The sequence below is a fragment of the Sorex araneus genome, chromosome 2 (assembly GCF_027595985.1).
Source record: "Sorex araneus isolate mSorAra2 chromosome 2, mSorAra2.pri, whole genome shotgun sequence".
NCBI classification, from domain to species: Eukaryota; Metazoa; Chordata; class Mammalia; order Eulipotyphla; family Soricidae; genus Sorex; species Sorex araneus.
Window position 1 is genome coordinate 299,186,345 of NC_073303.1, and position 16,276 is coordinate 299,202,620.

The 16,276-nt window shown below is 36.7% G+C and overlaps 1 protein-coding gene across 1 annotated transcript in view; it reads right to left on the minus strand.

The window, feature by feature from the left end:
• Positions 1 to 16,276, minus strand: part of PIK3CA (phosphatidylinositol-4,5-bisphosphate 3-kinase catalytic subunit alpha) — an 88,315-nt gene that overhangs the window by 26,695 nt on the left and 45,344 nt on the right. The window contains exons 3-11 of the mRNA XM_055126132.1: positions 15,846 to 16,055; positions 13,411 to 13,661; positions 11,237 to 11,482; positions 10,423 to 10,508; positions 8,166 to 8,271; positions 7,551 to 7,703; positions 7,331 to 7,465; positions 1,347 to 1,471; positions 167 to 248 (exon numbers count right to left, since the gene is read on the minus strand). Coding sequence (XP_054982107.1) covers positions 167 to 248; positions 1,347 to 1,471; positions 7,331 to 7,465; positions 7,551 to 7,703; positions 8,166 to 8,271; positions 10,423 to 10,508; positions 11,237 to 11,482; positions 13,411 to 13,661; positions 15,846 to 16,055 — 1,394 coding nt within the window. The remainder of the gene's footprint in view (positions 1 to 166; positions 249 to 1,346; positions 1,472 to 7,330; positions 7,466 to 7,550; positions 7,704 to 8,165; positions 8,272 to 10,422; positions 10,509 to 11,236; positions 11,483 to 13,410; positions 13,662 to 15,845; positions 16,056 to 16,276) is intronic.

The following is a 16,276-nucleotide window of genomic DNA, read 5'->3' on the forward strand; positions in this document are numbered from 1 at the left end:
TATCAGAGAAAGTGATGTGAAAGATATTTTTCTCCACTGTATTACCATCATTTATTTAAGATAGTCTATTTCATTACTTATATTTCTGCAGCTTTGGAAGGAAAATAATTTGAACACATGCCAACTCTGTTCAAGCACTATTCAGTAATGTCAAACATGCACTGACCTGAGCTACTTCATCTCTAGAATTCCATTTAACAGAAAGAAGCAGTTTAGGCAGAATTTCAGGAATAGTTACACAATAGTGTCTGTGTGGGAAAGACAAAACAAAATAAAAAAAAAATCCTTACATGTTATTCAGAAAGTCTAGACAAATAGATTTTCAATTATGCAATTTTAAAGGTTCCAAATACTTAATAAAACTCATTACCATTACCAGTCTCCTTTAAAAATCAAGAAATCAGTTTAATATGATAATTTCATGTACTATGACACAGTTATAAAGGCAAAGATGACAAGAGGAAAATCCAACTGGAGGACAAGTACTTGGAGAAAATGGTGAATTTATGAGACTCTTTTAAAGTACCTATCATTCAACTACATAAGCAACATGAGCCATCAGAAGAATTTCCACTTCTACTCTGGGTACTGGGCAAAATTCATGTTTTGTCTTGTGCTATAAGAAAGCATCATGCTATACGAGAAAATGTAGGAAAAAAAATTAAAAGAATTCCCAATAATAGAAATCCTAGCCCAATTAAATCAGAAGTTGTTTTAAATTATAGGTTATTATTATAATTACTATTTTTAGGATTTGGGGCCATACCTGCTCAGGGGTCACTCCTGGAAGTGCTTCAGGGACTATTAAATACCAGGGACCAAACGGGGGGTCGGCTGTATATGCGGCAATGCCTTCACCCCATACTATCTCTCCAGCCTTACTATGGGGCATTGTATTTTTATTTTTGGATCTTGGTTTTAAAATCTTAAAAAAGTTTTATCAGGCATTTAGAACTTTTTTTTTTTTTTTTTTTTTTGCTATTTGGGTCATACCCAGCAATGCACAGGGGTTACTCCTGGCGATGCTCACGGAACCATACGGGATGCTGGGAATCAAACCAGGGTCAACCTGGGGTCGGCTATGTGCAAGGCAACTGCCCTATCCCTTGTGCTATCACTGAGGCCCCCAGCATTTAGAATTTAAAAAGGAAATATTCAATATATGAGTTTAATTAATCACTGAAACATGATTTTCCAGAAACACCGAGCTATACCCACAGTTTTCACAGAATTATGTTTATAAATACAAGTATGTTACACTTTAACAAATATGCAGAAATAAGACAAAATGGCCAGTTTATCCTTCTGTAATAAAAGCCAGCCAGGTTCTTTATCTTATCACTTACCTGTGGCTCCACAGGAAATCCTTTTCTTGCTCAGTGATTTCAGATAGAGGATCACGTGTACAGATTGCTCGGAGCTGTTCTTTATCATTCTCTCTTAATTCATTGTCTCTAGCTAGTCTGTTACTCTGTAAAATAAACAATATCTTATATAATTTTCTTCCTGGATTCTAATGTGATTTACAGAAAAGAAAATTATCAATAAGCTTTACACTGCTTATTAACTACTGTTTAGTCTCAACACAAACCTTTGTTTTCAGGGAAAACAAAGAGCCCGCTTAGGACTCTATGTGAACAAACCTACAGGGGGTTTCATTAACATCACTGCAAATACAGAACCAGAAGGGCCACCGTTAAGGATATGAGCAGATGGGGAGACTAGGAACACTGTAGAATTAACTGCTGCTCCTGATCATTCCCCATTTTAGTACCAGTATTCTGTTACCTAATCTAATGGTTCTTGAATTAGTAGTAAAATAATAGAACAAAAATATAAATTATTCATATTCCTTGTCTGAATCCTTAATCACTGCGAAGTTTTCAAATTCAAAAAGTAAAATAAGGGGACAAGGAGAAGAAACACCCCCCCTTAAAACACTGTGCACGGAGTGTGAAGAAGCCGGGCTGTGAACCAGCTGCAAGGGCTGGGGCACACGCCGCGTACACAGGAGGCCTGGCTTTTCGCCCGTGGGCTGCAGGTTCGCAGGCATGAGCTGAAAGGGGCCCTGTCCACTGCCAGGTGTGGTCCCCCAAACAAACGAACAAACCAAGAAAGAAACTACAAACACAGTCACTTTATGTGATTTTAAGTTCCTGATTTATTCCTTTACATGGATCTATTAGCTGCAAGATAAGTGAATGTATTCATGCACTATGTAAAACAAATATACCGGCTTAGAATGAGTTACACAATTCCTAATGGCTAAATTAGAGACATCTATGCTACTTGATACATTTGAATATTGTAATTTATCAAATAACATACAGAAATATTATTGGCATGTGCTCATTCAGAAGTATTTGTTAAAATATGTAATGTGTGCCAACATTCCATACCTCTTACTTGGATATAAAAGCCTCCATACTGGTTAGAAATAAAGTGTGAAGAGTATTAGAAACTTGATATAAATACTCTGCGTTTTATGATAGAGAATGACTGAGAAGCTATTATTCTGTTTTCATTTGGGGGACAGAGAGGGTGGGAGTTTGGGCCATACCCAGTTAGGCTCAGGGACCAGTCCTGGCTCTGTGCTCAGCACAGACACCAGGCAGGGCTTGGTGGACATCCTGGGTCAGTGGGATGAAAGCCCAGGACCTTAACCCCATGCACCACTTTTCCAGTTGCTGAGTGATTACTTTCGACAGAGCAAGCGGAAATGGCTTCTCAGATAATAATACTTAATTGTGGTCCAAATGACAGGAAAGAACTCTTCATATTAAGAGCAGGGAAAGATGACTGGAGACCGGGAAAACAGTGTCCCAAGAGAGAGTGAATTTAACGTGAAAGGGCAGGGAAAGATGACTGGAGACCGGGAAAACAGTGTCCCGAGAGAGTGAAAGAGGAGCAGGAGGGCGGGTGAGTCTGAAGTTCAGGAGCTGAGGATAGTTGGATTTTATTTCTAGTGAGAGCTGTGAGAGGATCAGGACCATGATTTGACATGGTTCATAACGTCTACACTGGCTACACAGCAGGTAGGAGACATATTAGGAAGATAAGGCAACAGTTCACAAGAGATTAAAATAATAAACTCCAAATTGACCAAGAAAGTAATCAATACCATTTATTATCTGATTCCAATGTACTCCATTTAAAAAACTTATCTTTATTTATATTTTGATATAAAATAGAGAATGAAGTGATGATGAAATTTTTATAGAAATCTTGGTAAGAATGAGAAGTAAATCAAATTTATGATGCAATATTTGCAAGACTTTGAATGCAACTTATTGCTCATTGTTGTTCATGATCCTGTGAATATATCCTTCTTAGAAATATTAATACAAATCTAACAAATTTCAGTTTTTTATTATTGATTTTTTTTGTACCAGCATTGTCAAAATGCATTATTGAGAACTTTGATGGTCATAATTTTGTTAAGGAGAGGACAGTCATTTTCTGTGCTTTATTCTCGCAAAACATTTCTATTTTACACATAGTCAGAATAGTACAAAGAACTTTTTAATCCCCTTTTCCTTTCAACTCCTCTTGGTATCTCACAGCTACCTGCTACATTTATCCATTTGGGAAGTGTATGGAGTAAATTTTGGTACATGATATCATAAAAGGTGAGATGAAGTCATTCCTGTTTATGACTGAGTGTGGATACTATATTTCCCTTTTTTGTCATTGGAAATATATTGTTCACTAACTGTATTTGATTTTGGGAAAATGCAGTCACTTATATGATCAATTTCATTACCATTAGAATCTGGTACACTGATTTTAATTGGTGTGATTCTGACCCCTGTACCCCTAAAGAACCTTTGATATTGTTGGAGATATTTCTGATTGTCACAACTTGGGGTTGAGGTACAAATGACACCTATGCTAGGGATGCAGCTAAACACCCTGTAATGAACGAAGTAGTCCCTACAAAAAAATAAAGATAACCCTTCTTCAATCAGGTTAGTGGTATGACTCCATGTGATGGAATTCATGTACTACTTTTGATACCTCAAAATTAAAATGACAGTCACTTCTTTTAAGTTCTAAACTGGATTAGATTCAGAATTCCTGCAGACACCAAGATCCACGGCTGCTCGAGTAATATTAAGATTGGCCTTCTGGGGACTGGAGTGATAGCACAGCGGGTAGGGCATTTGCCTTGCACGTGGCCGACCCGGGTTCAAATCCCAGCATCCCATATGGTCCCCTGAGCACTGCCAGGACTAACTCCTGAGTGCAGAACCAGGAGTAACCCCTGTGCATCGCCAGGTGTGACCCAACCCCCCCCCCCCAAAAAAAAAAAGATAGGAATAATGCTTCCCAACACTTTAGAAATTAAGAAATATACTTCAAAATTAACTCAAAGGTCAAATAGAAAATTATATAAAAAAAAAAGAATTAAGATTGGCCTTCTGGATTTATGGGTTCCTCATTTCTAGTTTCAACCAACCAATAGCTGTGTTGGCTGAATCTGTGAATGTGTAACCCTCAGATATAGAGGAGCAACTGTATTTTTTTTTTTAAATCCACAAATAAGTGGACCCACAAAGATCAAACTGTATAATTTAAGGGACAAATGTTTTTGGGTTTTTTTGTTTTGTTTTTTTTTGTCACACCTGGCGATGCACAGGGGTCACTCCTGGCTCTGCACTCAGGAATTACTCCTGGCGGTCCTCAGGGGACCATATGGGATGCTGGGAATCGAACCCGGGTCGGCTGCAAGCAAGGGCAAATGCCCTACCCGCTGTGCTATTGCTCCAGCCCCTGGGCCAAATGTTTTTGGCTCGTCAATAGTGTAGAGGCTAAAAAAGCCTTCTTAACATTAACTATTATTTGCATAATAATGTTAATAAATATTATTATATTATCTCTTTGCATTCATACTTGGATTATTTAACAACTGTGAATTAATTTTCCTATCCATTTTCTTCTCTTTGTCTTTATGGATAGAAAGGGGATAGGCCAGAGAGACAGGCCAGTGGTTGAACACAGCAGACTTCTGTTTTAAGATATAGGAAAACTAAAATTCTACATGTATCTCAGATTTTTAAGTTCTCAACAACCTATGATAATTGAAGGAATTCATTTTATACTGTTGTACAACATCAATATTACAACATTTTACATTATTGTACTGAAATTTTTTTTGGTCTCTGAAAAAGTTCCTCAAAGAAACAAAAAGTAATAAAATATGATCCTCACAAAGAATTCTGTGTAGTTAGAACCGCTATAAAAACAAACTTACTTCAGAATGGATTCTAATATACTTGATTGTAACTGAGCTCAAGGAATGCACAAGACGGTTCAGTTTATAGGCATAACTGGAACGCACTTGGGCATTTCATGGGTATGCTCATCATCAGGACTTAAATTCTAATTTCAGTACAGATAGAATTTCCTGTCACTGTCACTGTCATCAATTTGCTGGAGTGGGCACCAGTAATGTCTCCATTTTGAGACTTGCTGTTACTGTTTTTGGCATATTGAATACGCCACGGGAAACTTGCCAGGCTCTTCGGGTGGGCAAGATACTCTTGGTAGCTTGCCTGGCTCTCCGAGAGGGACGGAGGAATCGAACCCAGGTTGGCTGCATGCAAAGCAAATGCCCTACCGCTATACTATCGCTCCAGTGCAAGAATTTCCTATTTAGTTAAAATAGCTGATAGTCTGAGGCTCCATATTTGTTAAACTGTCACAGAACTTACTCATTTATTTAAACGCCTTAAGCCTGTTTGCTTACTAGTAAACCAGGTATTATAAAATTCCTACAACTCATGGAGACCACTTTTAAGATTAAGTAAAATAATTTGCAAAAAAAAAAATGGGGGGATGACCTTGAGTATATAATACCCCATAATAACTTAAAAAATGCTAGCAATATGATCTTCAAAAATTAAAATATAATGAATAGTGGCTACAGTTCTAAAGTTTCTCATGGGCCAAAGCGATAGGATTATAGGGAGGACGTTTGCTTTGCAAGCAGCTGAGCCGGGTTTGATCCCCGGCATCCCATATAGGCCCCTGAGCACCGCCAGGAGTAATTCTTGAGTGCAGAACCAGGAGTAACCCCTGAGCATCACCAGGTGTGACCCAAAAAGTTAAAAAAAAATAATAATAAAAAAATTAAGTCTCTCAGAAAGAGAATGCCCTTTGACACAAACAAAAGATAACTAGTAGTATTTTTAGTATCTGATAGAATTCAGTCATCTGTACTTATTAGGTAAGATACCTATATATCTTATGAAAATAGGTAAAAAATGGTTATTATTATTATAATATTATTATTAATATTATTATTATTATTATATTAAGGAGTTCTAGTGAACTCCTTAATAAGAACATTTGTAAACTAATAAAGTTCCTAAATGCAAGTTTGAGGTTTGCTTCAGTGTTAGCAGACTTTAACCACTTACTGGCTTATTCAAGAGGTTCCCAAAATTACTCGGCCTAATGCCCCTTTCAGAGAAAAAAAAGTGTGCCTCTGAAAATCTAACTTACATATATGAACAAAGAGAAAGCACCCACCAATTGTACTGCAAGACTATGATCATCCTTCCCAAGTTCCAACACCCTTTGCAGGGTGATACCACCAATTTCGGAAAATAATGATCTATAAATCCAACTGGCTAAAGAAAAAGAAAGGCATGTGGAAACTGGGAAAGACACCACAGAACAAAATTATCTTCTCTTAGCAATGACGCCCTTGCTCTTGAGAAATAAAGAGTTAATGATCCTTGAACCCAGTTACATGCGGTTCTGAAATTATGAGTACGATCAGATAACGAGATCACTATTCAAACTCAGCACGTTCTTTTCTAGGAAATTTGGATTGTGGTGAAGCTATTTCCTCTGTTTCCAAGCTCAACAAACAACATACTTATACTGGTTTCATCTTAAGGTTACTATCTCGGGGAGGTCTTACAAATGCACAATATTAAGCTGGTATATACTGGCCCTTACTGGCCCTTACCATGATTTATAATCTTATATTTCTGCTTTTACCAGCTGAACGTTTATTTTCATCATTAGAAGGTAAACCCAATGGAGGTCGCTTTAGATCATAAGTTGACTTAAGTGACTATCATATAATACACATAGGTAGACGTTCAATAAATATTTGGTAAAAGCAGGTGAGGATAAATTAAGAAGAGGATAAACTACGAAGAGGCACAGTTGCAGTGAAAATATCAGCTTCAATAGTATTTTATTATTTGTAATACTGTCCTAGAGCCTTCTGTTTAATGATAACCCATATAACCATTTCCATACAATATATGCTGATTGGGAATGGTACTTAAGAAAACTCAGTGATCTGCCTTACCAGTCCTGCATGCGAATAACTAAATCCGGCTTCTCGGGATACAGACCAATTGGCATGTTCTTCAATCACTGACATATCCGGAAATTTGACCACACTGCTAAACCAGTCAAACTCCAACTCTAAGCATGGAGTTTCCTAGCAAGTAAAATAGAAGTAATTATTTGTATTGTTTTTGACACTCAGAACAAATCTCTAAATTATGGGGATAAAAATAGCTTACTTTATTGGGATTTGACCCAGTAACGCCAATAGGGTTCAGCAAGTCTTCTAATCCATGAGGTACTGGCCAAAGATTCAAAGCCATTTTTCCAGATACTAAAGTATCTGTATAATCAAATAAGTTTATATTTCCCCAGGCCAATGGACAGTGTTCCTTAAAAAAAAAAAAAGAAAGAAAAAAATATTCACTATTTTGTTGGTTAAATTTTAAAATGTATTATAAAACATTTTTCTTCCTCATGAAAGAATTTACAGGCTATATAATGCTACCTGTAACATCAGATGCATATTTTTGAGTATAAGTGCTTTCTTTTATCCCTCATATTAAATGACATGTATTTTCTTTAATTATAACTGAGAAATACAAACTAAAACAGATATTTGTATATAGCCATATAATAGGTATTTACGTGAAGTCACTCTGCATGCTTTAAAAATAGTAGAACTAAGAATCCATCTCATACTCATAAATTCTAGAAGCACTTTCAAGGTATTGCAAATGTATTAATAATTTAAAAAATTTAATTAAGGAAATATCCAATTAATGGTAAAGTTCAATTGGCTGCCTAATTCGTTCCCAGAGGTGACTCCAACTGCTCCCTCTGAAAGGCTCTACCTCCTTGGCACCCTTCCGGCCCTTCACGGAGCAGATGGACAGGCAGAGCCGCGCAGCGCGAGGAAGGTCGGGAATGTAGATGTCGTAATTCAGCCACTCATTCCACCTGAGGACAATTTCAAAGACAAAAAATAATTGATAAAAAACAAAACACATTTACTCAGAATATAAATGACAGCAACAAGTTTCCTCCTGGTAGAAGTTACCAGTCTCTGACCCTTACTTAGGCTACCCCCAGCGATTTCATTAGAAGGCCCAGGTATTTTCTTTACTCTCCTAGCACTGAGTGTAAGATCACTTCACACCTGGATGTGAATTTAAATTCACTGGGAAATCTACTTTTGGAGGGCTTCCTATTGCCACTTTTATTATTGTTATACTGAGATAGATTTTTATTCCCAAGTGATTATACAGGCAAAGGATGGAAGCTACTGAATTAACCCACCTTTAACTTCATCATTATATCTATGCAGTAATAATTTAAAATGTTTCAAGTAACTCCCTCCCCCCTAAGATACATTCTAAGATAATTTATCTCAGTATCATAAATACCAACATCCATAGTTGGGAGTGACGTGAGGGAGAATAATTTGGCCCTGGAGCTAACTGCCAGCTCTCCAAATGGAAATGGAAGTAAGAATAAAATGCTATATTTATGATTTTATTTTTTACACTTTTTTGATTTTGGGATTCACACCTGGCAATGCTCAGGGATGACTTGTGTCTCTGAGCTCAGGGATCAGTCCTTTAGGAGTTCGGGGAACATATGAGGTGCTGGATATCAAGCCCAGGTGGGCCACATGCAAGGCAAGCTCCTGCTCACTGTACTATTTCTCTAGCCACTGCCCCATTATGATTTTAATATGAGAAATAATTAGCACGAATACTGTAACCATATTCTGTCAAGTAAGATCCATCCCTGAAAATGAGACATATTCTGTGTTCCCCTTGACTCAAATGGGAGAATGAATCAGAGAAAACCTTCTCTGAAGGTTTTCCATTTAAGTTTTTTCCATTTAAGGTCCTTTTCATATTTTAAATCAAGTTAGTATTGGTTTCCAAGAGTGAAATGTTTTTTAAACTTTAGGGAATCTATATCACTATAACACACTCACAACTGAAGTGCCAATATCTCTCCACTCCTGTCCTTTGGGTAATTTGGGTCTATTCACTATCCTGCTCCATCTCTCAAAAACCTCAATAAAGAGTTCATTTCTGTTAGATTCTGTTTTCTTCTTTCTTTCTATGCTATCTATGAGTGAGATTATGCGGTATTTATCTTTGTCTTTTTGGCTTGTTTCACTTAACATGATAATCTCTGTCTACTTTATTCATGCTGTAAAAAAAGATAAGATTTCATTTTTTTGTTTTTGGGCCACACCCAGTGATACTCAAGGGGTTACTCTTGGCTCAGAACTCAGCAATTACTTTTGGAAGTGCTTCAGGGACCATATGGGATTTTGGGGATCAAACACGGGTTGGCCATTTGCAAGGCAAGCGCCCTGACCACTTAACTATGTCTCCAGCCCCAGATTTCATTTTTTTCTAATATCTGAGGAGAATTCCATGCTGTATATATAACACATATTCTTCATTCATTCATCTGTGGTTGGGCACTTGGGTTGCTTCTGTATCTTAGCTGCTGTGAATAGCACTGTAATGCAGGTGTAAGTTATCTTTTTGATGGGGGGAGCACGTTTGTGTCCTTAGGAGTAGGACTGATGATAGACTATTAACAGCAGTTATATTTTTAATTTTATTTTGGCTGGGGCTTTGGGCCACATTCAGTGGTAGCCATGGCTTGCTATTGGCTCTCCTCTCAGAGATCACTGCTAGGCCCAGAACAGTGCTGGGGATTGAACCAGGGTCTGCTATGCACAAGACTGGACTATCTTTCTGGTTCCTAATTTTAATTTAAGATATCTTCATAAAAAACACTGAAGAGATAGCTCAAGGGTTAAGGCACCTGCTTCGCATGTGGCTGACCCCTGAACACAGAACCAAGAGTAGACCCTCAGCACCAAACCCCACCACCCCCCTGCAAAAAAAGAAATCTCTATGGAGACAGGAATAGTTTATACTTCCACCAACAATAATTTTGGAATCAAGAATGTGACTGATATTTCCCTTATAGAATGTCTTACAATACCTATGTAAATTATAATTTATGTGACTTGCATAAAGCTGATCATGTAAAATGTACTAATTTTATAAAAACATTCATGACTTCTGGATATATCAATCCATAATTTCTTACCTAGGATTGGAACAAGGTACTCTTTGAGTATTCACATTATCACATAAGGGTTCTCCTCCATGGTAAATACCTGTTCTAACATAGATCTAAAGAAAAGAACACAACATGTGTTTATATATACATATGTATGGATACATAAGCATATATAGGTATTATGTAAAATCAGTATCAAATAATGAGTTTGAATGAATGACAAATACAATATTTTGTTCAATTATATGGCTTTTTTGGGTTCTTCCTCCCCACCCTGCCCTGTAGACACATATACACATTTATAGACATATATATACATATGTATTTATATAAAATAAATTAATACTGATAGAATCCTTCACCAAAACTTGGTGCTGCCTTTGGAAGGTCATCAGACTACTAAAAACTAAACCATGCAGTCCTTTAATCCCCTTTAGTAAATTAAGAGTTTTTCATATTTCATAAAGATATAATGGTACACCATACTAAGTAACTTTCTTGGCATTTGGAGCAATATGCCATAAAGTCAATTAATATTTCTGTGATGAAACACATAAATCCCACCTTAAATAAGATTAATAAATGTTACTAATGTTGTTACTTTAGGTTGGGCCAGGAATTATAAAACTTTTATTTTTAAGAGTTCAGATTTACGGGGATTAGAATTGTTAGAACACTAGGATGCAATACCAGTTGGCACAAAAGGATCATAGGCTGTGTGACACCTGAGGTGGGTGCTCATTCTCCTAGCCATCTATAAACATATGGCAAGACAACATATTATTGGATGGTGGCTTAAAAAGGCTTAAATAACATAATAAGCATCAACACTTGACTATACCTTGTCAATGTCTCGAATATTTACATTCACATATGTTGCACAGAGAATTTTTATTCTGAGTGCACTATTTATAACCCAGAGGGATTTTGTAGATGTTTCTCCATTCATGTACGGTGTAGCTGTGGAGATGCGTCTGGAGTAAGATGGCATTGTGAAACAGTCCATTGGCAGCTGAGAGTACAGGCTTTCTTTAGCCATCAACATCAAGTTGGGCATCCTTCCGAGCATTATACAGCTTCTTATATACTAAAAGAGATTGGTGGCGGAGGAGAGAAGCCATTTCTTAAGAAGTTACATTTCAAAAGTAACATGTAGGAGTATTTACATACTGATATGCAAAGGTAATTAAACATATCAAACTTAACAGACCACATTTCTTAGCAGTTACTCTGTAACATTTAAATAGAGGCATGAGAGAGTAAGGTCATCCTACAGGATTGCCTCTTGCAATATAAACTAAATTAAAAAACGGTCTGTTTTTGACACTACAGTTTTAAACTTAATTGGAAACAAATGAGTTAAAAACAAGAATTAGCAAATAATCATTATGAAAACTGCATTGTTAAGGAAAAACTATGTAATTAGCTTTAGTAACCTATAAAGTCGTATGGATATTTAACCCCACAGTGATTGGCAACTTGCTATTTTTGTTCCGTATTTCTTGAGAGATATTTTATTTCATTAAAAAATAAAACAAGAGGTTGTCGAGATCATGCAGCAGGTAAGGCGCTTGCCTCACTCACAGCTAACATGGGTTCAATCTCTAGCACCCGATACAGTCCCCAGAGACCTACCTGAGAGCACAGCTAGGACTAAGTGCTAAGCATTGCTGGGTGTGGGCCCCCAAACCAAAAACTAACTACAACCACAAAAACAAACAAAAACCACAACAGCAACCCCAACCCCAACCCAGGCTTGCTCTTCAAGCTCGATTTCCCCCATTAAAATATATCTTGCTTGTCTTTTTGCTTGTTTTGTTCTACTCTGAAAAACCCATGTTCTCTCTTGAACATACATTCCCCTCTCTATCCCCTTACATCTTTGTAAGAAAATTTTGTTCAATAAAAACTATCTTATTTAAAAAAAAAAATACCAGTGAAATACATTGCTTGGTCTGAACTCTGAAAAAGAGGATAGAGATTTTAAATGATACTGTATACGTAACAGTTTATCTTCCTACTCTTAAGTCCCACTATATGGAAAGCAATGTCAAGGCCAGGACTGTGTCCTGCTTGGCACTATAAGGCAGCGCTTGATTTAAACTTGGAAAAAACTGCTTATGTTATTTCATTAATAGAAAGAGTTTAGGGAAGTATCAATATAGTATCTTAACAGAGCATGGTGTTTTTTTTTTTGAAGTGTCTCTTTTAATTCCTATGATGCCAGTATCCAGGAGGGGATAAAAACTGCAAATTAGCCTGTATTTGAGGGTTAGCAAAACTGCCAGAATTTTTAAACAAGGGTAGGTGTACTTTACTGTTTCTGTTGTATATTCAAATGAATACAATAAACTGTCCTTCTGAAAAGCAAAGTCTTCTGTGCAAGTTCTCGATTATGAAAAATTCCTATTGTGGAAACTTTTTATAAAAAAGAATAAAATTCCTACTGTGGACCAGGGTGATAGCTCAATGGGCTGGTTTTTGCGTGCCCAAGTTCCAAATGGGATCACTAGCCCTGAGCACAGTTGGGAGTGATCACCAAGCACTGAGGCAGGGTAGACCCCACACACCACCACGTGTGGTCCCCGAAAGCAAAACCTCAAATAAAAGAATCAGAATTTCTATCAGTTAATACAAGTATTTCTACTAAAGAAGGGAAACTATCTAGAAAAGCACATGATGCGCTATTTAATATGCAGATATCCGGAACACTACTATACTAGTTACGTGCACAACAAAGCAGTTACAAAATCAAGTTTACTGTTACAATTACAAAAACACTGCCTAATAATACAGTCAGTCTCCAAACATTAACAAAATCTAGAGAAGAACAGCACTTGTTCTCTCTTGAAGTCATCATTATTCTTTCAAAACAATATAGTAGAAAAAAAATGACATTGTGAATGCTATTTTCTAACAGTTAAGATTTTAAAGTATATTCTAAAATTAAAAATACTCATTCCAATTGTGATGACTTTTAAATTTAAATTAATATTTTTAAAACTTATTACTCACCTTATACTGACTCAGAGGATATTTTTCTAGGAAGTATTCATCACATCCACACACTTTTAAGATATACTTGCCCTGATATTCTAAAACACACAGTTTTAGTTGTTCAGATGACAGCAACATACTTCGAGTCTTTTTCCTGATTGCCTCCGCAATGACTTGTTCTGGCACACAGTCATGGTTGATTTTCAGAGTATACTTCTGTTTGTCATTATTTGGAGAAACTATTACCCAAATCACCACTATTATTTGTCCTATAACAGGAAAACATTATTAGATATGACTGCTATACACACATTTCATTTATCAAGAGAAAAAATTTGAAATTATGCACTAATAGTAGTCTTTGCCATAATAAAATATGACTTAAAATCACCCTTATCAAATATGGGCAAATATCCAGTAGAAACAGTGTATCCTTATCTGGCAGGGATGCCAGACCAGCCTAGATCCCATGTTTAATGATGGACAAGTGGGAGTGGGTCACAAGTACCTGTGACCAAGTTAATTTCCATTCTAAACCACCTGACAAACTCAGAATGGTATGTCAAAATGGTACGTCAAAACCTCAACAGAGCATGTAGTAGGCAGTTTCTGTTAACTGCGGAAGAATCAGTAGGATTTAAAGAAAAATGCTAAATAAGAATGACAGAAAAGATGGAGTAGAAAAAGAAAGTGAATTTTCTCTCTTGTTTCTCTTAATAAACTTTTTATAAAAAAAAATTTTTGTCAGAGAGTTCTTTAATTGAAGATTCCTGTTTGCATTTGGACCACCTCCAGCACTGTCCCAGCCTACTTCTGGTTCTGTGCTTAGGAGGGACTCTGGTGGTGCTCAGGGGATCATATGCTGGAAATCTGAAGCAGGGTCAGCGGGATTCAAGGCAAGCCCCTTATCCCTGTAATTAAATTTCTGGCTCTGAAATTAAATTTTCTAATTAATTCCTTTTAAGATTAATTAAGTCAGGGGATTCTTTAAAAAAGAAAATGAAGATTAAGAAAATAAAACTAATGTTAAGGCATTCTGGGTGTTTATAGTATAATTTTTTTATCAGTGTATTACAATTTTTTTCTTTTTTGCGGGTGGGTGGGGAAGGGGAGGCTTTGAGACACACCCATCGATGCCCAGGGGTCACTCCTGGCAGTGCTCAGGGGAACATTGGGATGCTAGACACCCAAACCAGGCCAGCTGCATGCAAGGCAACTGCTGTGCCCACTCTACTATCTCTCTGGATCCTGTTACAAAATTGTCATAAAGAATGTTAGAAGAAAGAAAAAATCTGGAGAAAATGAAAAGAGCATTCAATTAGCAGAATTTTACACTGAATAATGTGAGTTAATCTACCCTACAACTTAAAAGGAAAATTTTCACTTTTTTTACCTTCAAAGGTAGATATTTGATGCAATAACATTTTAATTTCTAAAACAATAGTTTGTATATATTTCTTTCTTTTTTTTTGCTTTTTGGGTCAAACCTGGCAATGCACAGGGGTTACTCCTGACTCAGGCACTCAGGAATTACTCCTGGCAGTGCTCTGGGGACCATAAAGGATGCTGGGATTCGAACCCGGGTCGGCCACATGTAAGGCAAATGCCCTATTGCTGTGCTATTGCTCCAGCCCTAGTTTGTATATATTTCAAGGTCATTTAATTTTAGAAATTGATAAAGTGTGTAAATTCAATTTATTATTTTCATAATGCTCCATTATTTATTTAACACTAAAATTATGCAGATAGCTCAAGGGCCAGAGCACATGTTTTGCATGTAGGCAGCAGAGGATCTAGTCCCAGTACCACAGTACCTGAGCCACTGCTGGCAGTGAATCCTGAGCCTGGAGAAGCCCCTCAGCACCACTGGATGGAGCCCCCAAACCAGAAAAAAGAAAACCTACTAAAGTTATAATTACCTAATTTATCTAATAATCTAAAAATTATATAATTTTTCTTGTGTACATATTTAGTTTCTCTAAAATGTTATGTTTCTATTTTACACTAGAAACAATGAGCTCTAATTTTGTAATACTGAATTTCAAACTCAAAAGTTATTCAATTTAGGGCCGGAGAGAAAGTCTAGAAGGCAAGGTGTTTGCCCGGCACGTGGTCAGTCTGGGCTCAACCCTCAGCACTACAAATGGTCCCCAGAGCATTACTAGGAGTGATCCCTGAGCAAAGAGCCAGGAGTAAGCCCTGTGGACAGCTGGGTTTGGCTCAAAAACAAAACCCAAAAAAGTTAATCACTTTCACTCTAAGAAAAACAACTCACCAAGGGATTAGCATCACACACATAATTCATTGCATTACTAAGTACTACTGCACAGAAACTATACCTGACATCCAACTAAGCTCAGTATGTAGCTGAGATAAAGAGTACTTAGTAATATCAGCATCGATAAATGTTTGGACTATAGTAAGCAACTATAATCAACTGACAATTTCCTTACCTTTATCTAATTTATTATATATGTGCTTTGGCAGTTCTGGTGAAGATTCTACATTTGGAGGATAGACATACATTGCCCTACTATGAGGTGAATTAAAATCCCTAAGATCCACAGCTTCTTTACAAACATTAAGAATATTCCTTCGGAAGTCCTGTACTTCTGGATCTTTAACCATATCAAATTCACACACTGGCATGCCGATAGCAAAACCTTTAAAATTGAAAAAAAAAACAAGACAAAACATTAACATCATTAACATTTTGTTAAAAATACAGTGTGAATGTTTCTTACATAAGAACTTTCACAAATTTGGGGAAAAAAATCACAGTAAATTTAAGATGTTTTTCTGGAATAAGTAAGCTTTTGATGAGTGAGAGTTGATAAGAAACAACACATAAATATAAATACATCTCCCAAGTAGTGCTCAGGAG